The following is a 26,456-nucleotide window of genomic DNA, read 5'->3' as shown; positions in this document are numbered from 1 at the left end:
TCCAGATGTTTGTATCTCCACAGGAAAATAGAGATGTACGCTGTGTGCGAAAGAGTTTATGTCAATAGATTTAAGAGATTAAATTACTTCAGTCTTTTAATCTTTGCCCTATCTCGGTCTAAACACACAGGAACCCTGGATATCACCGCATAACACAACACACAGCAGGGAGAGAGGGCTGGGGTTGAGCGACAGGCACCAAGAGAGGACTTAGGGAGGTCCACAGAATGAGGTGGAGGACAAGTCAGTAGTCAAAAGGAAAAGGAAAATGGGAAATATTCCTAAAAGTTACCAGTGTCAATATAATAATAATAATAATAAACTTTATTTATAAAGCACACTAAAAAACCAAGGGTATACCAAGGTGCTTGACAAAAATAAAATAGGAAAAGGGAGATGGGAGGGAAAAGAGAAAGGACCTGGCACGTATCAATTATAAAAACCTTGACAATCATAAGATATAAAAGTAGTTCACAAGCATAACGGATAAAAATGTACCAACGCACACCAAGTGTTAACTAGGTGGAAAGGCAAGATAACAAATAAGTCTTCAGCCGTGATTTAAACAGTGGCATAGAGTCAGACGCCCGAATAGCAACAGGAAGGTTGTTACAGCAAACGCGCGGTCACCGTGAGACTTCAGCCGAGAACGAGGTTGCTCCAGAAGAATTTGGGTAGCAGATCTAAGTGCTCTGACAGGAGTGTGTAACCTGAGAAGCTCATTGAGGTAGCTCGGCGCCAAATTATTAATGGTTTTGTAGGTGAAAAGTAATATTTTAAATTGAATACGGTATTTAATTGGAAGCCAGTGCAAGCCAGCAAGAACAGGAGTGATGGAAGAAAACTTCATATTTTATATTATTTCCTGATATAGAAGTTGTGTGTCTTCATCTGTCTTCTTGGTGTCTTCACATAGTGTAGTTTTGTTTTTTAAACACAGAAGACTACAATCAGATTTCTGTTCTTACTGCACTCCTGCAGCAAATAAATATAACTGTATTTTTACTTGTCACAGTGAAAATGAAAACAAAAGAGAAACTCAAGCAGACACTGTAACTGCATCATATAGATAGGATGCCAAACTATCCAACAAAGGTACAAAAAAGAGATCACATCCATCCATCTTCAGAAAGACAAAAGAAGAAACATTAAATTCACTAGCTGGGCCCACGTCCTCAATTTAGGTTTGACAGTGTTTATAGTATTACCTACTATAGTACTATAGTATTACCTACTAGGTGAATGCTCGGACATGAATTAAGCTTCGGTTTGGGGACTGCCAACAGCTCCCGGGCCTGGCAGATCCCCGTGTACTAAATAGGAGTGAAGAATTTAAAGAACTGAGAACAAGGAGGGAGGGAGGGTGGGGCACGTAAACGAGAATGAACAGTTTGCAAAACTGGGAAACCTATATAGATGACAACCGGAATTAGCATGTTTGGAGAACTCTATGCATCCATCCATCCATCCTCTTCCATTTATCCAGTTCAGGGTCACTGGGAGATTGGAGCATATCCCAGATCACCGGTCTGTCACAGGGCTAATGCATGTTGAGAGACACTTGTTACAGGCCTTCGATGGGGTCTGTTTTTAAACTGTTTTTTTAACAGAAAAGCAGAGACAGGAGACATCAGTTGCGTTCGGTCTGCAGGCTCTTCCTCGTCTGATTTATTAACAGAGTTTAACAACGTCCTTTTCTTTTCATTTAGACACACACATTTCGCTTTTAACAACACAAACATTCAATTAGGTCCATAGCTCAAACCCTTTTGGTTACCTTGCACTCTCACAAGAATAAACTTACAAAATAATCATTGTATATGAACGTCCTTATTTACAATAAATCTGTAACCAATTTCACTGCATTTCAGCATCAAAACATTTCTGTGCAGCACCACTAACACTGCAATTAACCCGCTTATGTCACCTTTATACTTTTCTTATACTTTAACAGATTCAAACAATATATTACATTTGTAACCAATAAACAAAAATATTCTTCCCTTGCTCACAAACAGTTCACAATCATCCACAAACAGTATACATCAGACTATTTACATTTGACACATAAGAACTGGGTAGGTCCTAATCAACTGTAACTTCCAATAATGCCAGGATAAAAGAAGTGTCTAAGAGCTCCATTTGTCACAAAATAAAACAGGTAATAAGACCAGCTGCCTATTTAGACTACGAGTGAAATGGCGGCTGCCATTACAAATGGCGGTATAGTTAGCTTTCTCTCAATCAGTGAAAACACACTCTCTCACAACATTTGCGGTCTTTAAACTAAGACAGAAAAAGGTTTCTTGCCTTTATATGTACATTGTGGTGAGCAAACTTGAACTACTGACCTGTTTTTTTAACAGAAAAGCAGAGACAGGAGACATCAGTTGCGTTCGGTCTGCAGGCTCTTCCTCGTCTGAGGCCGAGACGCGTTGCAACAGCCTATCGCACTCACCACTATCTCCCCCTTGTGGCAATGCCACGCAATTACATTGTCCATAACGCTAAATGAAAAGTGCAATACCACCATAAAATCAGGTCTTTTACATCAAAAACAATTCACAACAAAATTACAATTGTGACCATACACTTGTGGGCGTCACACACTCATATTCATGCCTGTGGCCGATTTCGAATCTAAAGTACCGTTATGTGATATTTTGTTTGATCAAACATGTTACTGTGGTGACCTGTCCAGAGTGTACCCGACCTCTCCCCCTGTGGGAGGCAGGATAGGCTCCGGCCTCTTCCAGTGGAAGAAAATGGATGGATGGATGTTACTGTGTCAGGCGTGGCAGTAATGCAGCAATTAGTTGCCTCCTCTCAAAAGGACAGTTCTGGGTTTGAGTGTAGCGGCTAGGTGATACATCTGTGTGGTGTTTTTATGTTCTCCTGGAGTCTGTGGGTTTCCTCCCGCAATCCAAAGACATGCTTGTTAGATTGGCAGACTGTGCCCAGGGTGTTGCCTCAAATGAAATACATAATGTATTTAGGCTGGATTTAGTTGTCTCCTATTGATTAATCATTTCCATATGAAAACATCTGAAATACAACAGATCACTGGGTTTCATAATAATTTTTTGCCCATGTTTTACTGCACTGTGGAAACAAACATTGTCTTCAAACCTTTATTTCATAAGCAACATATTTTTGAACTATCTTCCTGAAAGGTTGTTTTTTAATAATTAGCTGGTATTTTTTTATGTCAATATGTAATAAATTCAGTGTTTTAAAAAGTTTAATGTACTTTGGCTCTAATTAAAAGAATTACGAACTTTCTAGTTGAATTTCAGTTTTTAATGGGGACAAAAAAAAAGAGACTTTGTGAAATGGGATGTGTGAAAAATACTCAACAACCAATTTTTTTATTTTGTGTAAAGTTTGTTTCACGTTCTTAGGTATAAGTTGTAGTTTACAGTTAAATCCAAAACATTCAATCAAGAGTAATGCTTGTAGATAAATTAGCAGGAAAATGCAGGGTAAATAAGGCAAAATGTCGTCACGACTTTCTACTAGTATTTCCCAACTGAGTATTTTACCCCCACTGACCCCCTCATTAATATGTGTCGCCATCTCTCTTTCCTAACATGCCCATCCCTCCTCTGCTCTGCAGACTCTCTAACTCTAAACAGTTTGACACTTTGACAGAGCAGACTGTTAGCTGATGTCCAGCTCCGTGCTAATTCACTCACTTTTAAAAACAATGGTTCAAATGACCTGAAAACAGAAACCTCAGCATGTGGTATGGACACGAGGGACTGATTCTGCTAAATGATTAGAAAATTAGTCACCGGCAATCGTAGCACTGCGATGCTTTTAGATGTTTATGTTATTCAGACTCCTCGGCAGGGAAATGGCTACACACCAAAACAGAAAAGTGTGACATATTTACCCTGACATAATTCTCTCTTCCTTTGTTCTCCACCCTCTGATTATAATGGGAGAATTTATGATGTCTCAAGCCAAAAATTCCCCATGTGGATGAGTCGGCCAGAAAACAACCAGATAAGTCGATTTTGCAAGCAGGAATTACTCAAGACTCGATTATTAAGTTCACAATTAGGTGGTTTCTAATGGGAATGGGAATCATTGCCTGTAAAATGTATGCTGTAGATGGAGGGGAACTCGGCACCCATGGAGCATTAAGTTTTCTAATGTGTGAATATTTGCAAAACTAAACCTGATCAGGTAGTTTTTATACCTACAGCAAACCAGAGCACTCCACCGGTTTATCTGATCAGTTATCTGAAGTGGAGACACACCCATCTGCGTGTAGAAACCAGGAAAAGATATGATAAATTTTTCTGTGAGGACAGATTATTGTGATAGTTTAGTGCTTCCTCTTTCTCCTAAAACCATAGGATCATGCTTGGCATCAGAGTGTACCCAAAATGTTTTGTGAAGAGCACAGAAAGATAAACAGTGGGGGATATTGTGTTTATACTGTGCTAGTTTGCTTTGCCCGTTGGTGGCTGGGTTCTTTTTTCTTTACAGAAAAAAAACATTTTTCCCCAAGTGGATGTGGGAAAAATGCTTCATTTTGTTTTTATTCTGTAACGTCTTTATTCTCTAACATCCAGTTCACCACTCCATCACAGGGAGAACACAAGGAGTCAGACAATCATTCATGCTCACATCCCCAGTATCAGACCACACTGTTTTGGGTTTTGCCACAGCACGGTGTAGATGTTCGAGGAGCTGCAGCAGTCTGCAGCAGCACAGCACTCATTACATTACTGAAGCTTACAGGAGACAGAGTAGGTTAAACACCCAGCAGCTACGCTTGCTATTTTAGGAATGTCATGAGCTAACAGTGTGTACGCATGTGCACCTCCATCCAGAACAACATAGTTCTTCACCCTGGGGGACATGAGTCATCTCTGACCTCTGACCCCTTCAAAAAGAGCCAGCCAATTACATTTCAGCTGGAAATGAGCCAGTAGTGTCAACCAGTGTCAGTGATGATCTAAAACCAGACATAAACAGCTTAAGTATTAGCAAATGTTTCAATTTAAATAGAAGATAATTAAATGTTTCAAATCCCATCACACTATCTTTTTTCTCATCTTGCTGAAGAATCTCTTTCATCTGCTGATTTATCACAACTAACTGCACTAACACAACATTCACAGATTCGTAGGTTTGCTCTCGAGAAGATAAATGATTCTTTGTGGTTCTTGTTTACTTGGAAATTGGATGAAAATCCCCGAGGAGCATTCAAAGTAATTTAAAGCGCTCCTCTAATTATCACGGATTATATCTGAGCCAGAGACTGTTGGGAGTTAGCAGAGGGCGGGGAAAATGATGGAAATATATATTTCTATATAAGAAAGACAATTAGAAATAAAATAAATAAATAAAGCTAAACAAAATAAAGAGGGCAGAATGGAAGAGTAAAACTAGAAAACATGTTTTCTCTAATGACTAATGCACAAGAGACAAGACAAGGACTGAACAGGAGAAAACAGAAACCCGCACACTCAGAGGAATTACTGACAGAGACTTCCAGGCACAGACCCAGGATTCAAAGGAGTTAGGAGGCCCACGGGCCAGAGTCTTTAACAAGTTTAAAGTGACTGTTAATATTTCTTCTTAGAAAATTAATGAAAGGGCAGCAGTGAGATGGAAACTAACCAGAAAGAGGTCTCTAAACAAAAGGCTTAAAGTTTTGCAAAGGTAAGATTCAATTCGTTAAAAAACTTACGTGAATGACTGCAATGTTTGCAGTGATGTGCATGTGTGGCTTCTTGTAGGTTATAGTAGGTATGCACCTCAGCTGTGTTCAAAAGTCATTCTGGAAAACACTGAGAGCTTATTTTGTTGTGTTTGAATAAGAAATTGTCAAAAACTACAAGTTTGTTTGTTTATTTACCTTTTCTAAATAAAATTTGGCTCACGTGGTTAGAAGACAGTTTGCCATGGAATCGCTCTCCTTGTCCTCATCACTCGACCAAAGTAAACTTGAAAGGCCCTCAGTTACACCCATTCAATAGTCTAAATTAAAAAGTTTGTTGAGATGTTGACACAGTGAGTCAGCATCTCAACAAAATTCAGCACCACAGTCAGAAATCTCTAAATGCCAGAGGGTGCATTTTACAGTTTTTGCCCGTTGCTTGAACACATTTGGCAAAACGTCGCTCATTGTGCCAAAACTCTAAACACAAGTAAACACGACACAACACTGGGAAATATACCATACACATCTGTGCCAAAATGAAACTCCACTCCCAAAACCTAAACTCTGCTGTCAAAACCTAACATTCCTCTGTCAAAATGTAACTCTGTTGACAAAATGACACATACTTGCATCATATGCAAACACTTACAGATCAGGGGGAACACACTAGTCTTCTTTACATAAAACACTGCAGTCCTTGATTTCCATTGTGTATTCAGAAGGCACATTTACAGGAGACACATTTCCAAACAACCAAAAACGCAAATAGACCTACTCAATAGTGTACATCGCAGTACCATGAATTCAGATAAAGCAAAAAAAAAAAAAAACCACAACACAATAATACTGCAATAGAAAAAACACTATACTGTAAACACAAAAAACCATGACAATTGTGCATAAGTGGGCTCATGGATCCCGCCGTCTGTTGGGGTCTGGCCACAGGACCTCATCAACATCGCAAGCAGTGTCCTCTCCCGCTGGGCACCGGGGAAAATATCCTCTTGCATGTCGAAACCCTGTCACTGTTCCTCTCGAATGGGACTCTGTAGAGCTGCTTCATGGTGATGCTGAGTTTACCCAAGATGCGTCTGATGGTGGTGATGCTCACATGGTTTATGTTGCTGAACACTCGCCTGTCTGCAAGTATTTTCCGTCGTAGCTGGTGGAGACGGATGGCATTGTCTGCCCTCACTAGGTCCACAACGGCAAGTTCCTGCTGTTGTGTGAACAGGCGTTGCCGTCCTCCCCCAGAAGGTCTTCGGGTCATTCTGGAGGAATACAACCACATATTGTCATCGGTTTGCTTATTTTTCTTACAGTACTTTACTGTATGTACTGTGTCATCCACTGTACAACACTGTACTTCAATATAAGGAATCAGCCACTTTGGCTGCAAAAGGAGCATTAGCACCCCGTACACTTGATATGGTAATGTGATATACTGTAGAACAGTGCTATGAAACCATCTGAGTAGAGCAGAAGGTATGGAGGTGAAGACATACCTGTTTTCTAGTCGGAATGTTCGTATTACAGATGCCACTGTGAAGCGGCTTAGATGTGGGTGGACTCTCTGCCCAGCTTCCCTCATAGTCAGGCCATGGTTGATGACATGGTCCACCAAAGTTGCTCTTATTTCATCAGAAATATGGGTCCGTTCATGGCCTCTTCGGCCTTCTCCTCCTCTTCCTCCTCCTCCTCTACCTCTTCCTCTTCCTCTTGCTCTCCCTCCATCCATGCTTGCAAAGTTCTTGAAATGGCTACGCTGAGGGCTTTTTGTAGTTGGCTAATTGGTGTTCGGTTTTGCAAGTAAGTGCCTTTAGGTGTGTATTTGAGTGGTTGCAATTATCCGATGTGTTTTGTATTTTGGATACATGTGTTTTCCGAATGGCACCCTGAGATTTCATTTTGTGAGCGAAGTGTCTTATGTATGAAATAGAGTGTAGCATGCAGGACCATGTGTGTTGCATAAAGGGGTAGGTGTGTTGCATAAAGGAGTAGGAGTGTTGCATAATTGGTACTGGGGTGCAAAGCAGCGCTTTTGTTTAAGGTATGGGTACATGTGTTTGAGGTATGGTAACAAAAGCTTCACGTTGTGTTACTTTAGTCTGAGCATGGGTTTATAGTGTTCAAGCAACGGGCAAAAACTGTAATAACAGATATTGCATCATCTCAGTGCTGGGATGGAAGCATGTCCATGTCATGTGTTGCAAAATCTGTGGAGCTACAGAAGAGGTTCTGCCAGAGAACCTCCTCTAATACCGCATGCACCCCGACATCCTGCAACTGTAAGTGATGGTTGCAAAAAATTAGCAAATGCAATTCAAATTCCGCTTTTTAGGCCTCCTGAGAAAGAATGTGTTCATAGGATGAGACATGCCTATGGTCCCATAACTCTTCAGGATTTCCTATACATCCCTTACAAACGTGTCCTATCGATGGCGCTCGCTTTTTTCAGTGTGATCGACAAAAGTAACAGAAGACTACAAAGCCAAACCCGAGTGAATGTGGAAGTGGAAATGAGCTTAATTACGGCGAGCAGAATGAGAGTGATTACCAGTGAGCACCAACCACACTTAAAACACGCTGTCAAACAACCACACCCTGCAGGGGAGGAAGAGAAAGAAGGAAATTAAATCCTTCTGAGGTTTGCATGCAGTTTGGAACTCTCTCTGTGTGTGTGTGTGTGTGTGTGTGTGTGTGTGTGTGTGTGTGTGTGTGTGTGTGTGTGTGTTTGGCATGGTCACAGAGCTGTTAGCTTGCAGCAGACCCTCACAAGGGGCCTGCACATCATGTGTGGTAGAAGACACGCACATATACACACAAGCAGACACATTATGTGTTCACATCCACACACACTTAAAAACATACAAAACATACAAAGGCCCCAACCTCCCACCTTCACACTGCATGGGACCCAGTAAACCACTTGCAGGTCACAGCAAACTTTTTAAGACCAGATGGCACCCCAGCCTGGTCAGATATGCTCAGATACCACACACACACACACACACACACACACACACACACACACACACACACACACACACACACACACACACACACACACATTTCTCCCCCTTTGTTCCCCTTCAAATTGTCTTATCTGTTGAGGAATGTCTCTCCCTCATCTCTCATTCAAATCACATTCCAGACATAATTTATTCTTTGTTCTTTTCTTGAGTACAAAACAAAACAAAACAAAACCCAAGCCTTTAATTACAGCATTTTCTTTCTTATTTGATTAATATAATTTTCCACTGTTCTCAGTTTCATTTGCTCAAGTTGTTCCAATAATTCATTTTTCAATCACAGTGAAACGTGTAGATTTTGATTCCCAACAACAGCTCCAGCAGCTGCAGTCAGTGGCCTGCACCGCCTCCAGCTAACAAGCAGCTAATTAATCATTGAAGAAATCACTGGTGTGAGGCCTGGCTGAATGGAAACAGAAAGGATTTAAAACTGATCATAAAATAAATAAACAAAATAAGAGTGCAAATAATGTAATTTCATGAATAAAAACTACAGATGAGAAATAAATTGGGCTTGTTTGTGTTTTTTACAAAAGAATAATGTGGGCGAGGCTGATTAGCTAACTTGATAACAACTTGGGTTTCACGCATTCATGGGCACTGTATTTATATTCTGTAGGAGCAAAAGTGATTAGAAAATCATACGCTGGGGATAAGAAAGAAACAGCGAGGTTGTTGTCGCACGCAGCTCCTCATGACACAGGTCAGTCACTTTGTATTTCAAGTTTGATGCAGCTCATTTACCACAGCTACATGAACACAGCTATCCAAACACAATAAAGTATAATTAACATTTGAGTTTAAGTTTCAAGCAGATTGGATCACAGTAGCAAACTGATAATAATAAATGATAACTGATAATAATAAATTATAAATTATTTATAATAATATAATTATAATAATAAATTATTTATAATAATAAACCAACTAGAATATCCATTTAATCTCTACTGCTTATCCAATTCAGGGTTGCAGGGGGCTGCAGCCGATCTCTATCTGTCTTAGGGCAAGAGGCAGGGTACACACTGGACAGGTCACCAGTCTATCATGGGGCGAACACATAGAGATGACTACTCACACGTAGAATCATCAGTTAACCTAACACTAACTGCATATCTTTGAACACTCCAGGCGCCGGCCTTGTGCTGAATTGAACTCAGGATCTTCTTTCTGTGAGGCAACAGTGCTAACCGGTACCGTGCTGCCATTAACTAACTGGCTATAATATTATTATTTTTAATGTTTTAATTAAACCTCTGCTTCAACATTAAAACTTTTTGTTTTGGAACAGCGGTCGTGAACGTACAAGTAACAAAGGTGGTCAAGCACACAAATGAATGCCTCATTATTTTTAATCTTTAAGCTGTAGAGCAAAATGTTCAGTTTCGTTTAATCGGCATCAGTTTTTTGTTTGATTTATTTTATGTGCTAATTACAATTACAGATGTGTCGTGGTTAACACATTTGGTTGAAGTGAAAGGTTGTTGGTTTGACTCCAGCTGGAGACACAAATCCTTCAGCATAAACCTCTGCCAAAACAAACATGTGAAGCTACCTGCTATAGCGATCTTTTGTTGCAGGAAAGTATTTTACAAGAAAATACAAATTTTTATGGGTGAATGTGTTTTATGTGTCCACATGGGAGCAACAACTGTAGAGAAATGATTCAGCAAGAGGTTCTGCTAGAAAGTATTACTACATATAACGCCCATCCTGTGTCCACGTCCTTAATGGAGTTGAACATTTGCCCTGTCGGGTGGCCGCATTTTGCCTGTCAGAGAACTGTCTTTCTTGTTCCTCTTGCTGCTAAAGTAGGGAGTAGAGGTGAAAAATAAGGACCTAGCAGGCTGGCCCATACTCACAATTACTACTGACTAAAAAGCACAGCAAGGTGCACATGCAGCTTTATAAATCAGACAGGAAGAATGCGCATTCATATTTCTGTCTCAGCTTTGGTCATGAATCTGCACAGTTTTATGTGTCACAATTTGTTTCCACAGACTGGATCTGAACTTTTTCCAAAAACTTTAAAAGTCTTCTCGTGGATGTCCAATAAAAATGCAGTTTTATTGTCATGTGGAATGTAGAATTACTGTCTAACATCGCTCTCAGTATGCCAGATTTCTGTTTGTCAAACAGGCCACTTTCAGCCATCTAAGGGTAAATCTCAGGCTCGAAATAAGTTTTAAAATTAAGAATAACATGTGCAGTCAGAGCATACGAAGTAGGCCAGAGGGTCAGATGTAGCTTCTTACTCTTCTTCTACTCTGGCTCTACTTAGGCTCTTTCTCACTGTAAACACTTAGAGTCTATGTATCGCTTAAACTGGCAGTTACAACATCCAGCAGCCTCAGCTGTTCATGTCAGTGCGACCCGGATCCCTTTAAGCAGCACATTTACAGAAGTTCAGGGTGTGTCAGGATTTTAAACATTGTTAAAGGGGATCTGGGACATTTCTTGTCTGTGTGATTTTTATATTCTCCACAGATGTTCAGCATTTAACTGGTTTTTTGGGATGTATCATATTACGCCGTTTAGAATTATAACTCTTCTTCGGCCTCTAGTTTTCTTTTTCCAACAATGATCTAATATTCCGTTTTTGTTTCTTGTTTAAGTTTCATTATGCTTCACTGTGCATTATCTTTTACTATCACAACCCTGCGTCCTCCCCTCTGTAAGTCTGTCTTTTTCTGCCGCACATGTGGTTGATGTTTGGTGGTTCGAAAGAGATCAAATTTAAAGTTTAGAAAAAGTAAAAAATGCAATTTAATCAGACTAATCTGAAGGTTTTTAAAGATGATTTTTGTGCTCTTTACTAATGTTGCATGCTCAGCCAGCTGCTGTAACAGAGCAGACAGGTGGAGAAAGGTGTAGTATGTGACTACTGAAACAAACTTTTTGCTTATGCTCGGTGTGTGTCACATTCTTTGCCTGTAACAGCTGGTTAATGTGGCATTCAGCCAGAGTATATAATTCTGCTTCAAACTGAGAAATGACAAACACTCTCCATTTGTCATTTCTTAAAGCATCCACTCAGCTGTCTGTTTCTTAAAATGAGCTTTAAAAATAGAAAGAAGAACAAAGCTTCGGTTTATAGTAACTGTACAGCAGTGCAATATGGCCCTTCAAATGCTAATGTAGAGTCTTAGCTTAGCAGCAATTTTTATTTTTTTACATTCATACAGTGTCAAAAATCCACCAAAAATAATGTGCACGTGCATGTCTTCCTACTTCATGTAGTACATCTTTTCCAACTCATTTATTTCAGCAGTTATTGCATATTTGTTAACAACTTAAACAGTCTTTAAAGGCTTCGTAGGCATTGTGTGTTGCTTTTCTTTGCTCCTTTGCTTTCCTGTTGGTCAGTTTATTCACAGATATGAACTGTATGTGTATTGCTTCAGTTTTAACCCCAGACTGTTTGCCTCCATTCGTCGTCGCTCCATTTGTGTAACTTGGTGTCTCGCTGCGCTTCATTCTCCACTCCTCATCCCCTGTGTCACCTCCTTATGTTTTTTACTGCATGTTGTTCTGTGAGTTATGGTTTCGGGTTTTGTTTGTTACTAGTCTTCCCAGTTTAGGTTTATGTTTAGTTCTGTCCTCGCCTTTGTTATTTTCACCTTCTACAATAAAGCTCCCTCGCATCACAGCAAGTGCCTGCATTTTGGGTCCTTTCACACAAACACCACACGACTGCTGCCGCAGCCGTGACATGAAGTTCATTTGTAAAACAAATTAATACTTCTGTTTAAAGCCGACCTTTTATACTTTTTTTTATTTTCTGTCATACCTATCTGGTCATAGTGTTGAATGAGCAAATCAAACATGCCGAAAGTTTTAAATAATGAAGCATTGAAATCTGCTTTAGTAGAGTCCAAGGACAAAACGAGAGCTATAATAAGCATAATTGGCCCACTTCAAGCCGCTGCATGTTGTTGAGCTGTCTAACCTTGAGGATTACCTTAAGGACAGATTTAGATTTAAGAGGCTAGAAACATGTACTGAAAAATATTATCCTTGTAAAACAAAAGACACTTCAACTTCCTCTACAGGGAAAAACCAAGTGTGTGTATATATGTGTGTGTGCATATGTGTGTGTGCATATGTGTGTGTGCATATGTGTGTGTGTGTGTCTTGGCTAACTTTGGTTCATAATGATCAGACCTGGATTTCCTATCCCCATCTGTTAAGTTTGGTTGCTCGGTGACTCTGTTGATGTTGGCATCAGGACCACAGTGTGAGTTTCACATTCTGGGTCAGGACTCCAAAGTGGGTTAATCTGAACTACTTACATTGGCAGGGTTCAGTATTTCTACCATACTATTGGTTCAAACCCTTGCCACAGGGTGCCAAACTTAGTGTGGATGAGCTTGATTTAGTTTTATGAAGTTTTGATCTCCCATACCTCCAGTATTGTTGCACGTGCTCTTTTCCAAGTGTTTTAAATGCATGAAACATTTAAAATTCACACTCCGGCTTATACGGTGACCCCGAGAGGACAAGTGCACTTGTCCTGCAAAAGCACCCAAAACACAACAGAATGATTTTTTAAGCCAAAAGAAGAAGAAAAAAAATGATACAGCAAAATAGTAGAGCTCCTGGGGACACAATAAAAGGGCGGGTCAGTGAGAGAAGGGGCAGAAAATGTGAAGAGACAGACTGAAATGAAGTAGAGGGTTCATCTGTGTCACTTTCGCAGGTGTTCTGTCACATTTTTGTGTTAACAAAAACACTTCTGTTGTGTTTGTGATTTTTTTTTCTTTATCTTTTGCAGTGTTTTTCTATTTCCTGGTGTTTTCTTAAGCTGCAGTGTGCTCGACCTCTCAGGGCCACCAAAGAGGCTGAAGTATAAAAACATTCAAAAAATATTCAGTATTCACCCACAAATGCTGACTTTAAGTACTTTAATTATATCATACACTCAGTTTCTAGTGAGCATGTTTTCTTTCATGATTAATTATTTGAATAAATAAACCTAAAGCTGCATTTGACTCAAAACTATGGCTTCATATTTTTGAGGGATGAAGAATAATTTTTTGAGATAATCACATTAGCACATGCATAAGATCCAGCATTTTATGATAATAGTATCACATCTTAGACACGCTGAAACAGCCGGATGCTTGTAGTTAAGGAGGTACAGTGTGTCATCCACTAATATGATGATTAGCATTTTGCCCCTGTGATGCATCCATCCGTGTATGATGGAAGTCCTGTTTGTGTGTGTAAAATAAAAAAAGAGTGTATAAATATATGTTTGTGTGACTGAAGCAACAATGACTCAAAAATTTGGCTGAATGTAAATCTCCATCTAAAAGTGCATAAACAAAACATGATAACGTTCAACAGATCAGTTCAGCAAAGTCGGATAAAAGGGGCAATTCAGCTCTACCTTATCAAATTTGGGTTGTTGGTAATAATAAAGTTCAGCCAAACATCTTTGTGGTTTATTAACATGCTGAATAAGGAGGTTTGCACAATCATACACAGATCATTGCATAAAGGCTGTTTAGAAGAAACGGCTAATGGTAAAAATATAGTCATGTTGTTGTTTTAGCTTTAACTAGACTCGCTATTTGAACCACATGAAAGAGCCTGAGCAGATGGCATCCAGACTGTGTGTTTACACACAGTACTCTTCTATAAAACCGACTGACCTTTTCACTTTGTCAGCCTTTATTGTGTTCTGTTAGTTTTGTCTTTACTGCCGTAAAGGAAAGGCTCTTTCGGTAACTTAGCAAAATAATCTTATTTTGCCTCTGTCTTATTTCCTGGTGATGCAGCTATAAACATTTTCATAGACATCAGCACTGCGACGCAACTAAGGAAACACAGGGAGCGCCTAACACACAGCAATGAGGGACAACGCGACACTGACACAGAGAAAAACAGGGCTTAAATACACCGGGGAATAACGAGGGAATCAGACACAGAAGGAGAGCACAGCTGGGGAAAATCAGAACTGACGAGACAAGGAAGCAAAGCAGGATACACTCACATGAGACACAGACCTTCAAAGTAAAACACGAAGTATAACACTGAGACGCAAACTTAACATGGTGGAGACAGAGCAACTAAGAAACACAGAGACGTAACCATACGGCAGAGAACTCTAAGAACCAAAAGACTAGAGATGATCAATAATACACAGAGAGAAATACTAAGCATGGAACACAAGAAACTAGACTCGAGGGAGTAACAAAAGACCAATGATGAGAACATAATTCACAGTACAAAGTGACAAAAAAACAAAACAACCATCAAACAAACAAACACACACCCCACAGGAAACTCAAAACACTTCAATCAAAAACCCAGGACCGTGACAAAAAAAACAATCAGGATCAAAACAAAAAAAGGCACTGAAAAACCAAAGCCCACTCTACAAGACACTTGGAGAGGTCAAGGGATTTCTGTGTATATCACAGGCAGTTTAAACCTGTCAATCAACATGTTCACGCCCCTAAATTAACAGGAACAAAGCCTTTCCTGTATCAGGGTATAAATATGCGTTCTATGCCTTTGGAGCCAGTAACAAGAGGCCATTAGAGGAACTGCTTCATTTCTCAGCTCTGCAGGCTGCTGTTTGGTGTATATGTGCACTGACTGGGTTCATTAGCAAAGTCGCTGCAGCTGAGCAGAGGGAATGAGAGCGAAGCTCATGCAAACACAAAAACTGAATGAACACTTTCCTCATCATAACCAATTTAAAATCATTTTAAACTTTAACAACAGATTGAGACAGCTGAAAGAGGAAAAGATACTTTTCTGTCTACTATAGAAGCAGACATTTCTATAGCAGATAGTGGAAAAACAGGTACGTTCTTGTCATTTAATTGTTTAACTATCATTAAATTACTTAACACGTATATTAGACCACCTCTCACAAAAATAAGAAGACAAAGTACTTTATAAATCAAACAGAAAATAAGATTATTTATCAGCCAAGTAACAAACTGAATATTTTTATACCTGTATTTAAGCCAGCAGGACTTTAAGCATTGATTCACACTGATTCAAGCATAACAGCGTAGAACTAGATGACTAAAACTAATTTTTCTGTCAGGAGTGCAAAACAAAATAATTGTTTTGTTTTTTTTCTGCTTTTTTTTTCATAAAACATTGCATTTAAAATGTACTAATGTTAATTTAACGCCATTGTGGCATAAACCTTATATTGAATGGTGCACACTGTAAGTTATTGATTTTATTTCCATTTTCTGAGATTGTTCAACCCGAATCTACGGTGTGTGGGCGAGCCAACAGACCAACGCTGCCATACTTGGAGTATAGTGAATATATAAGCGTCCTCCATCTGCAGTTTGTGCACATATTTGTGGGTCCGGTTCAAGATGTTCTTTGGTTAATTTGTCCCACAGATGTCGGTGCTCTGTTTCCTGTTTTGGATTGTCTGAGAGTAAGGGTGGTCTCGTTGATTTAAATGTTCGCGTGAGTGACTGTGGAAATAAAGAACATCAATTTAAAATGAACAAAGAAAAAGGAGGAAATATTTCTTTTTAATTCAAGTGACTTAAGATATTCAGTTTTTTTGGCTTTAACAAACAGTCTTACACATCCAGTTACTAATATAAAGAGTAAACAGTGACAGATCCTTTCTCAAGCAAACGTCTGTTTGGTCTCAGCTCTTGTCGCTTGTTTGGTTTGATCTTGTTTCCAATCATTTCTGTTATAATTCTACTTCCAACATTAGCGTGGTTGATTTCTTGTATCGTAGACCTCATGTGATTGATTTTGTGACTCACCATTATTTAGGATTAACTTGGAAATATAAAGTGGTAATATTTGAGGGTTTGGGATATCTTTTGTTAGCACGTGTCTCCTCATTGGCTAAAACACCTCTTATTTACTCTGCAGGATGTCAGTGAAGCTGCGATTTGACTCTCCCTCAGATGGAGGCCTGATCCACAGAAGCCGCTCCTTCACTGGATTCTCTTCTCTGACTGGTCGACAGAGGTGAATGACACTTTCCTATTGTTTCAACCAATAAGAAAGAAATCTGTGTAATAACGACTAACACTGGTTTACAATTTAGTCTTAAACAACTAGTAAGAACTAATTGGGTCCTTTTATCTAAGTGGATCTTCCAAAGGATGTCCAAAACATTCGCTCACTCTCAGATATTTATGCCAGTTTTAAAGAAGTTAGCAACTGTTTATTTAACAAAAGAAAAGGTTTTTGGTAAAGATATCAGAAATGCTCCCTTTCCTCTCTCATCTGGCTGCAGGGGTGTGTCTGTCTGGGTTTGACTGGCAGAGAAATAGTCAACAAATGTGTGGTGTAGCTACATATCATGGGCAGACAGTGTGTAATTAGTGTTATTTTTTTAAAGAGCAAAAACCACAGAGGCGTCTAAACTCTGTTAAGTGTCATGTAGAGGTATTGGTGCTGCTAAATGTGCTGTAGCTATAAAGTACAAGTGTTAGGATTTAACTACTGAACTGGCGAACTCTAAAGCAGAACACTGGGAGAATCACACTGTTTAGCAGGAAGGTCAAGGACGTAGCTGGAGCACAGGGAGAAAACGGGGGGAGACTGGCAGAGAAGGCAATCTTTAAATGTCAGACAATCTGGTGAGGGGTGGGTGTGAGAGCTGGTGTTTGAATGCAGCAAGTGATTAGTCGATTGTCTTCAGGTGTGTCTGCAGCGCCAGTAGAAAGCCACAACTGTTGAAAGGAAGCACAGATGTAAGAATAGAGATGGGAAAGTTGAGGGAAGGGTGTGGTTACAGAGATGACAATAGACAGAAGGACGAGCAAGTGGATGCTACAGGTGCACATTTTGTGAATGTTACGAGTAGTTTGGCCACTTTAACCAGCCCTGGTTTGTCCCTCGTGTTTATTAGCATGCGTTGAGCTCATCAGTGTGAGCATTTATTTGGTTTAACGATAAATAGCCAGCCATAAGGCAGCTTAAAGGACAAGTCTGTTTAAGGACTCGCTTGTTTTACTTTTGGTCTCTCTCTCCCTCCCTGTTGGTCTTCTTGTCTCGTCCTCCTCTGGGAAGAGTCTCCACCTTTTCTTCCCTGCCAGCAGCCAGCTCGTTTTCTCGGGAGACTTCATGTCAAGCAGCAGACGGAATTATGGAAACACCAGTGTTGCCATTATCAACATTCACTATATCATTATGAATTGATGTAAAGAAATCCTCAGTCAGGGGGAAAAATCCTGACATTGCATTATGAAATAATGTTTTATCAATAAAATTTAGACATTAAATGAGTGTGACGAGGATCACGTTAAGTAGAAAAAGTTTTATAAAACCAAGTGTCAGCAGTGTGAAGCCCGAGTTTTTGACTTGTACAGATACTGATCTCATTATGTGAAACACTGAGTCTGAATCTCTATAAAAGAAAAATGTGCCGCTGTCTAAAACAAAACAAACAGAAGTTTGTTGGGAGAAAAATGTCTGAGGAATTGTTTCGATTCTCGTAGCTGTCAGGATAAATGGGAAGAAAAAGAATTTTAACTTTGTGATTTTACAGATATTAACTTTGATACTGTGATCATGTTATAAATCATCCCTCTGTTGAACTGTTTTTCTCCATATAGTGAAACAATGAATGAGAGAAAATAAAAACGTCACGTTGTGTGGAGGGAATTCCCTTCACCCTCAGACAAGTCTGTTCTCCGCTGATGGGCAGGCAGTGAAAGCACCACAGACTTTCAGATGTTATTTGCGAATGAAAGAAGACAGAGTGATAAACACCCAGATGAAAACTGTCAGTCCCCCAGAGAGGCCGAGAACAAAATGTTGTGTTAAAAAAAGAAAGCAAGCAGCATTCCACTTCTCTGTGTGTGTGTGGCTGTTTATACTCTATACACACAACACAAACATCCACACATTTTTCCATCCTAAACACACATCCCCCATCCGATTCTCCATAAATCTTCTTTTGTATTCACCATAGTGCACAGAAAACATATCAAATGTTTAAATTCAGAAATTGGACCCAAAAAAATAGCCATGTTTACCACTGTGCATCCCCTCTTCTTTTAACAACAGTCTATAAATGTGTGGGAACTGAGGAGACCAGCTGGTGGAGAGGAATGGCGCCCATCTGGTCTGATAGACGTTTCTTTCTGCTCAACAGTCTAGACTGCAGGCAGCCCAGTTCAGCACCTAGGCTCTTCTTCTGCAGAGTCATGCCGTATGCAGTTTGTTTGCGATTGTCTTCCTGAAGCATGAAAAGCCTGCCTAAAAAGATGTCGGTTGGATGGGAGCATATATTCATTTCTGAATTATGGATTAAACCTTGATTCTTTTTTTCCCCCCAGTCATTATGTTGTAGATTTGCTGCTGTACTTTTGGTCATTGTCCTGTTGCATGGCCCTGTTGCAGCTAAGCTTTAGCCTGAGACAAATGGCCCCTCATTTGACTCTGAAATAGTTTAATATACAGAGGACTTGGCCGTCGACTTTGAGACTGTAATATGCGCAGGTCCTGTGCCTGGAAAACAAGTCAGAATCATCCACTGCCCATCACTGTGCCTGATTGTTGGTATGAAGCAGTTGCACTGATATGCTGTATTTGGTTTTTGCCAATCATGGTGCTGTGGATTATGGCCAAACATCTGTTAGTCACATCTATCCAAAGAACATTGATCCTGATGTCTCTGTGATTGGGTCGGATGCAGCTTTGCAAAGCTATGTTAACCTAGCTCTTCCCTGAGTGTTGCACGGTCTGACTTTGGGGTGAATTTACTGGGACATCCATTCCTGTCTTGAATGCTTTCTTTCTCACAGTACAATGATGAACTTCAAAGTGTTTGGAAATAGACTTAATCCTTTTCCAGAATGATGGACTGAAACAGTTGCTTCTTATTTAAGATCAGTGTTGATCTATCCTCCTTGGTATTGTATTCACTCACACTTGGATCACTACTTAACCTCCTAATTCCTACGCAACCTGTAAGGGTGTCCTTTTTCACACACTGCTGCGCCCATTTTGGCTACGTTTTTATTAAATAAATAATGACACGGTGTAATATGTCATACTTTGAGGCTTGTATTTACTTAATTCTAAGACCGGCTAAGATTACTATTTATTATGTCCTGATCTATAAAAACCTTAGACTTGAAACTGGGTGTGTTTTCTTGTTACCATGTTCATGGTCATTCACAAACTTGACATTTTATTTATTGCACAGACAGTCCTGAATCATATGGACCACATTTGAGTGTGTGGGGTTTCCTCCGTATCAGACAAAAAACAGGTGGTAAACCTACACTGGTCCAGACTTTATGCTGGAGGGCCTTATAACACACTCCCACTAAAGGCTACCTGCTTGGATCCACACTTAATGTGGATTGTAGGGGCTGGATTAGATTTGGGCCAAAGACAGGAGTGTTAATATACAGGGAACTACATGGGAACAGATTTTACTGATGAACACAGTTGAAAATAAAGAGGTAGGAATATAAAAAAAACTCCAACAAGCTCTTTTTGATAACAATTTATGTAACTACAGATTCTGATTTACCCTGTAAAAATGTTGTTATGACTATTCATTCACTTTCTCTGTTTTTAGGACGTCTTCTGTTCGTAACTCTCTTCGCGTCAAAGCCATGACGGGAAATAAAGCCAGCAGGGCGCCCGTCTCCCCCCGCAGAAGTTCAGGCGCTATCTGGTCTCTGCAGCCGGAGCAGGTCGGCAGGGTTTTTCAGGCACTACGCAAAGGACTCAAGTATGTGTAGTACTGCTGAACTTAAACAAGTATCCCACTAAACATTAAAGTACAAGCAGGCAGTGACGTACCCAGTGCTATAATACTAAACTTGTCCATGTCTCTGTAGTGTTTTAGTGTTGCAGCTGGTCAGCGCGAGGCTTGTTTCCACCTCCTTACATTTATTTACTTGAGTGGTTCCAAATCTGTGGTTTGACCCTTCAAAAGTCCACAAGATGAATAGGAGGGAGTCACATTTATGATTAATGATCCTTTAACAGAGTAAAATTGGTTGAGTTTTGATATTTAGTTTAATTTTTGCAAAGAATATTTTACGCTGTCAGTAAATGTAGCTGTACTTTTCACATCTGCTGCTACATGCAGTAGATGTTTGGTAGTCCCGAGTTGGAATTTCTCAGCTGATATCTGGCAGGTAAAGTTTGTTCATCTTCATAAAATGTTACTTTTAATTGTGTGTTTCTCTCTTCAGGGACTACCTGGAGGGTCACCAAGCTGAGATGGACTTCCTGTCTTCACAGCAGAGAGAGACGAAAAGAAACTCGAGACTGGTGAGGAGGGAGAGAGGAAGAAAGTCTGTGTGTACAAAAATGTGTGCGCCTGGTGATGACAACAGTGCTGATGGTAATTATACTTTTCTGTATTTTCAGGCCTTTCTTTACGATCTGGAGAAGGTAATGTGTTTTCATTTTTTCCTTTTAAGCAAGATCTTATTTTAAGTTATTTAATTTGAATGGATAAGTGATAATAAATGTTTCTCAAGCTTTCAAAGCTCAATATGTTTTTTTCTGTTTTTTACAGGAGATCAGGTCTTTGGAGAGATATATACGACGATTAGAATTTCAAATCAGTAAGGTAAAATTTTGGATTTTAGACTGGTTTTTCTCGGCTGTAGTTGAGGTTGATAAAAAATCTACTAAAGCCTTTGTTTTGTAGAAAAGAGTCTAACTCCATGCAAGCCTGGTGATTATCTTTCTGTCAGTTACTCAGATGTATTTCTATGGTATGAATTCACTAAACTATTACTCAAAAGCTTTTAAAAGCAGCAGATGAGCCACCCCTGTCGCACAGGGAGACACTTTGTGCTGCACACTGATTAACCACCAGTCTAATCCGTTATGTAAAAGAGGGGGAAAAATGTTGATGATGATGTTTGTTGATGTTGTTACTCTTCATCTGTTCCATGCCTCTGCAGGTAGAGGAGCTGTATGAGACATATTGTATTCAGTGGAGATTGTGTCAGGGAGCGGTCAACATGAAGAGAGCCTTTTCACTGTCCCAGTCCACCAGAGCCTCCAGAGAGAGTCTGCTGGAGCTCAACCGCAACCACAGACACAGCCTGCAGGTAGGATCAGTGACATTTTGGAAAAGTATTTTTGGAAAATCACAAATGTTCTTTGAAGTTTCTAAAAGTTCAAACTAGCTGGAGATGATGTTGCACAAAAAAGGGTATTCATGCCTCGTTTGTTTGTTTGTTTTGACAGTTGTCCATGTTCTAGGCACATTGTGTGTAGATTTTTTTTTTTTATTACATCAGACAATATTTATTCTTCCTCTCTGGCACCTACTGTAGGCAGCAGTCTAGCTTACCATGTGCATTCAAACCTCCCAGAGAGAATCTGTAAACTGGACTGTTTTTGAGACGTACTCACAGCCAAAGTGGCAACCACATATCCATCATGTCCGAGGAGCGCAGTGGCAAAATAAGCCTTTGAATGGTCATAAAGTTTCCAAATCAAATATTCTGACATGTGAGTGATGGTACTGCAGTGATTCTTCTGGTTGCAGCTGCAGGATAAGGGCCATTAAAAGACAGCTGTAGACTCATTCATGCCCTCTGTCGATCTGTGGTTTCTCTTTTTCATAGATTCAGCTTCCAACATGTGCCCACATCTTCTCTTTCTCAGCTCCTCACAAACTTTTCTTACTTTCCTGTTTTTTCTTTTCATCATTTCACCCTCAGTGTTTTTGATATCACATCTTTTTTTTTTTTTTAACTCTCCTCTGGTCTTACACACACACACACACACACACACACACACACACCAACCAGATCTTATAAAGATTAACTTATATATGAATGGTGTGCTCATCATTTGTTTGTATACACGGTTGCATGCATGCCTATGTACCGTCCAGCATATACGTTCTTACTTCTCCTTCTATTTGACCTGCACTCAACAAAAGATGTTCAGAGTCTGAAGTTTCTTTAAAGTTAAAATCTCTGACCTCTGCTAAGAGGTTTTTCAGAACTGAACACTCTACTTGGATGAGAGGTGATAACTTAAAGCTCACCTTGACTTAATCCTACAAAGCTTGAATAACCTCGTTTACTGAGAATCTTAGGCCACTGATGTTCTTTTCTCCAATAATCATCATCATCCACAAGCTTACTTAAATTTGGGGGTATTATAGGAACAGATGCCTAATTAAGTCAAATACAATAAAAACAACAACAACAACGAGATTATTAAAATAACAATCATTCCCACTTCTGGGATGATTCAGAACTTGTGCTTAGGAGTCAATTTCAAAATACAGTTAGCACAACATGTAAATTTCTTGGGTTAAATGTTCTCATGTGTTCTCTGATAGTAGAGGCTGAGATAATAAATACAGTTTTCAGATGTAACAAGATACTTTTCTGTAGGTATTAAGGGCACCACAGCATCACAAACCATTTTACTGCATTTGCCATTGTGATTTTCGCAGGTGAACAGAAACTCCGTAGAAGAGCTTTTGTTTTTTTTCTTTCTTTTTAATATCAGCAGCCACTGGAGAATTGTTCTTCTGCACACACAGTTTCTACTGTCCTGGCATATAAGGTCTTGACAGAGTGAGAAGAAAGCCAGTTTTTAAGGATGAAGTCAACTTCCCATAGGAAAGATTAAAGTGTTGTTTTATTACAATTGCAAAAATCTGGGTGTTTGTCTTAAGATTAAGAAAACAGACTGAAGTTTAAGTGGATTGAAGGAGTTAAATGATAAACTGAAGCTGAAACTGCACGCTTGTAATTAATGCTTGCATGCAGGTCACTGTTTTCTAAGAAGACCTTGTTTCCATAATAAAATAAGAGTGAAGTTAAGGCTGTGTAACTTCACTTTTCAAGTCAAATCAAGAACTAAAAATGCCGGCACAATACTAACTCTCTCTTCTTCTTTTTTTCAATTATAAAAGAAGCCTCTTTGGCAGCGTAACACAATAGTAAATTAAATTAGTGACATTGTGTAGGCATCACATAAACATTTTATTTCTCGTTATGTTTGGATTGTGGTGATTGGGGTTTTCCTTCATTTGATCAGCTTTTAAACATCCAAACGTGCCCACCGTGCAATCAGACAGACACATGAGAAACAATGTGACCATAATAAATGGAGATCTGGTAAACGATCTGTTGCATGTTACTTGTATATATGCTGGCCTCATTATTTAAAACTGACCATATTTAATATGGGCAGGCATGCATCTATATTAGGAATGATGTTAAAAAGTCTTCACTACTGATAAATTGGCCACTTGGTCCTCAGTTTTGGTCTGTGCTATGCGAGGAGGCAGTTTCAGTCCACACAGATGACAAAAGTCTGCTCGACACATGCTGCTTCATCTGCTCTTCTTTGTGGTGAAGTCCAGCTCTTAGCCAGAAAGTCAGCATTAAAATGCAAAAGCATAATAATCCTTTAAAGGTTTCCATAGAGAGAGAGCCAGAATAAATCATTAAATGAGCACACTGTTGTTTACTGGGGTCACTGTTCTTTTACAGTTTGTTTCTTCCCTTTAAGTTAAATTATAGTTGTTTTTATTATTTAGACATAATTCATTGCTACTGTAACTGTGGTTAATAGTTAATAAATGGAAGCTAGACAGATGGAGACACAGATGACAATAACATTTAATGTAATTATTATATTTATTTATATAAGAAAATTCATTTGCATGCATGCATACCTACATTAAATTGTGTTTTTCATCATGTATTAAATATTGCGCTACATAGTGTTCGGCTGGCTTACGCTCAGGAGGTAGTGCAGGTCCTCTACTAATCAGTTAGTAGTTTGATTCCTCGCTGCTCCAATCTGCAGCAAAAGCATCCCTGGGCAAGATACTGAACGCCAAGTTGCTCTGTGATGCGTTCAATGGAGTGTGAAAAAGTGATTGAATGAACAGGTGTGAATGAGGCATGTTGTATAAAACGCTTTGACTGCTCCAGTAGAACAGAAAAGTGCTGTACAAGAACCAGGACATTTATGGTGTTCTGTTAGCATATTGCAAAGTGTGTCAACTTTATTGAGATCTCTTTAAAAAAAAAAACAGAAAAAAAAAACAAAAGAAATGAGACATTTTTACCTCTGGACATGTCACCTGTGTTAGATGTTAAGAGTAAAAACATACTGAGGATTGCTGATGGTTATTTCTTAGTAATGAAGTGCATAAACCTTTCCAAATATTTTAAAGAGATTTGCTTTTGGCTTTTATTGCCGAAATAAATATTGGCTATCCTTAAAATGGTCGTTTCCTGCGCGCTGTGAGCTGTGAGCACAGTCAAACCTTCTGTTTGTGAGGAACAGCAAATCAAAAGGTAAGGCAGCTAAGGAGCTAAAACAGCCAGACCAGGTTTCAGAGAGTGGATGACTGGGAAAGCTGAACCATAACCTGATGAACTGTGAGTCATGCAATCTTCTGAGAAAATAGACAAAGAACTGTTAGAGAAGATCTTTTATTTTCTCTGTGTGTTTAAACTTCTCTGCAGGACATGTCAACAATGGAAGGAGAGTTAGAAATCCTGCTAGGAGAGCTACACATTAAAATGAAGGGTGCGAACACACACACACACGCACACATGCTTCCTTCAGAGCCCTGAGCAATTTACAGGTTATCAGTGACACACTATCTCCCAGACATCTAACGTCTGCTTTCACTTGCAGGTCTCATCGGCTTCGCTCGACTTTGTCCAGGAGACCAGTACGAGGTTGGATTTTCTATTTAAAAACCAAGAATTTTCAGCATTTGCATGCAAATAACTTAATGTGCAGGACAAGTGAAAGAAACACCATCTATTGTCTCGTCCTTTCAATCAAGCTTTTAATATTTACATTTTAAGTGTACAGCTGAAAGTTCTTTTATTGTTGATGATAGATAGAATTGAATCATTTTGAAATCTGAATCTCTGCCCTGGGGGGGATGTTTTGTTTTTCTAACACCAACCAACAATAATGTCAACATAATTAATTTTTTTTTTTTACAACAACTTCTGGATCTCATCCAGAAATGTTACTTTGGAGTCCCCCAAAGTACTAAAAAAAATTTTAAAAAAAGAATTTATATAGAAGATAATTAAAGGACGTTTTGACATTTCTTTTTAAAAAAAACTAAAAAAAAATTAAATAAAATAAGATCTCTCTTTATAAGTTCATTTATTTTTGCTGTGCAAAAGTTTAAGAAATGGAAAAAATAAAGCAAACATTTTAAAAATAATGCCATGAAGACTTAATCAATTTAATCTGAAATGCAACAACTATCACTTAGGTTCTTTTTGTTTGTTTGTACTTTGTATTTGTATTTTTATTTGTACTTGTATTTAAATTAACATTTCAAACTATAACGTGCCAAATTTGTTATAAATCCTCCACAAACTACCTGCACTGTCAGGAAAAACAGACAAACTGTGAACTGAACCTTTGGACTCTTAGACCAAAATTACTGACTTGGTTGGTGTTTTATGGTTTCTGGATGATGACGTCGTGTCTTAATGATGTCACATTGACAGGTGTTAGTACGACTGGGCCGCCAGCGATGGAAGATCAGAGGGAGGATTGAATCAGATGATAGTCAGTCATGGGATGAGGAGGAGATGGTCTTCCTCCCACACATTCACCACAACTTTGAGATAAAGGTAATCGGACATGTCTGCAGGTGTACGGCAGTGTAAACACCTATTGCATATTTTTATTCCAGAAATTTGAATACTTCATCTTTTTTGTCCTTTTAGGAATTTTGCTATTACAGTGACCTGTATTTCTTTGGGCTGTAATTTCTTTCCTCTCTG

At 39.2% G+C, this 26,456-nt stretch overlaps 2 protein-coding genes across 5 annotated transcripts in view; one reads left to right on the top strand and one right to left on the bottom strand.

Annotated features, from left to right (window-relative positions):
- Positions 1-26,456, top strand: part of ripor3 (RIPOR family member 3) — a 58,815-nt gene that overhangs the window by 16,131 nt on the left and 16,228 nt on the right. For 2 of the 4 annotated variants that reach the window (XM_082534423.1, XM_082534421.1), the window contains exons 3-11: positions 16,588-16,686; positions 20,261-20,416; positions 20,886-20,964; positions 21,064-21,087; positions 21,215-21,268; positions 21,609-21,758; positions 25,161-25,224; positions 25,336-25,379; positions 26,178-26,303. In XM_082534423.1, coding sequence (XP_082390549.1) covers positions 16,589-16,686; positions 20,261-20,416; positions 20,886-20,964; positions 21,064-21,087; positions 21,215-21,268; positions 21,609-21,758; positions 25,161-25,224; positions 25,336-25,379; positions 26,178-26,303 — 795 coding nt within the window. In that variant the 5' untranslated portion in view covers position 16,588. Of the gene's footprint in view, positions 1-15,231; positions 15,530-16,587; positions 16,687-20,260; positions 20,417-20,885; positions 20,965-20,989; positions 21,038-21,063; positions 21,088-21,214; positions 21,269-21,608; positions 21,759-25,160; positions 25,225-25,335; positions 25,380-26,177; positions 26,304-26,456 lie in introns of those variants that run through there. The other 2 variants (XM_082534422.1, XM_082534424.1) reach the window with 2 other exon arrangements.
- On the bottom strand, positions 6,104-7,484 carry LOC309707222 (uncharacterized protein). Its single transcript, XM_082534398.1, has 2 exons — positions 7,186-7,484; positions 6,104-6,951 (listed from the first exon to the last, which is right to left on the bottom strand). Exons 1-2 carry the CDS (start codon positions 7,416-7,418, stop codon positions 6,633-6,635), a joined length of 552 nt encoding a protein of 183 aa, XP_082390524.1. The 5' UTR covers positions 7,419-7,484; the 3' UTR covers positions 6,104-6,632.

Source organism: Aulonocara stuartgranti (genome assembly GCF_965226115.1).
Source record: "Aulonocara stuartgranti genome assembly, chromosome: 5".
NCBI lineage: Eukaryota > Metazoa > Chordata > Actinopteri > Cichliformes > Cichlidae > Aulonocara > Aulonocara stuartgranti.
The sequence above is the reverse complement of the archived record's forward strand: the minus strand, read 5'-3'. Positions and strand labels throughout refer to the sequence as shown.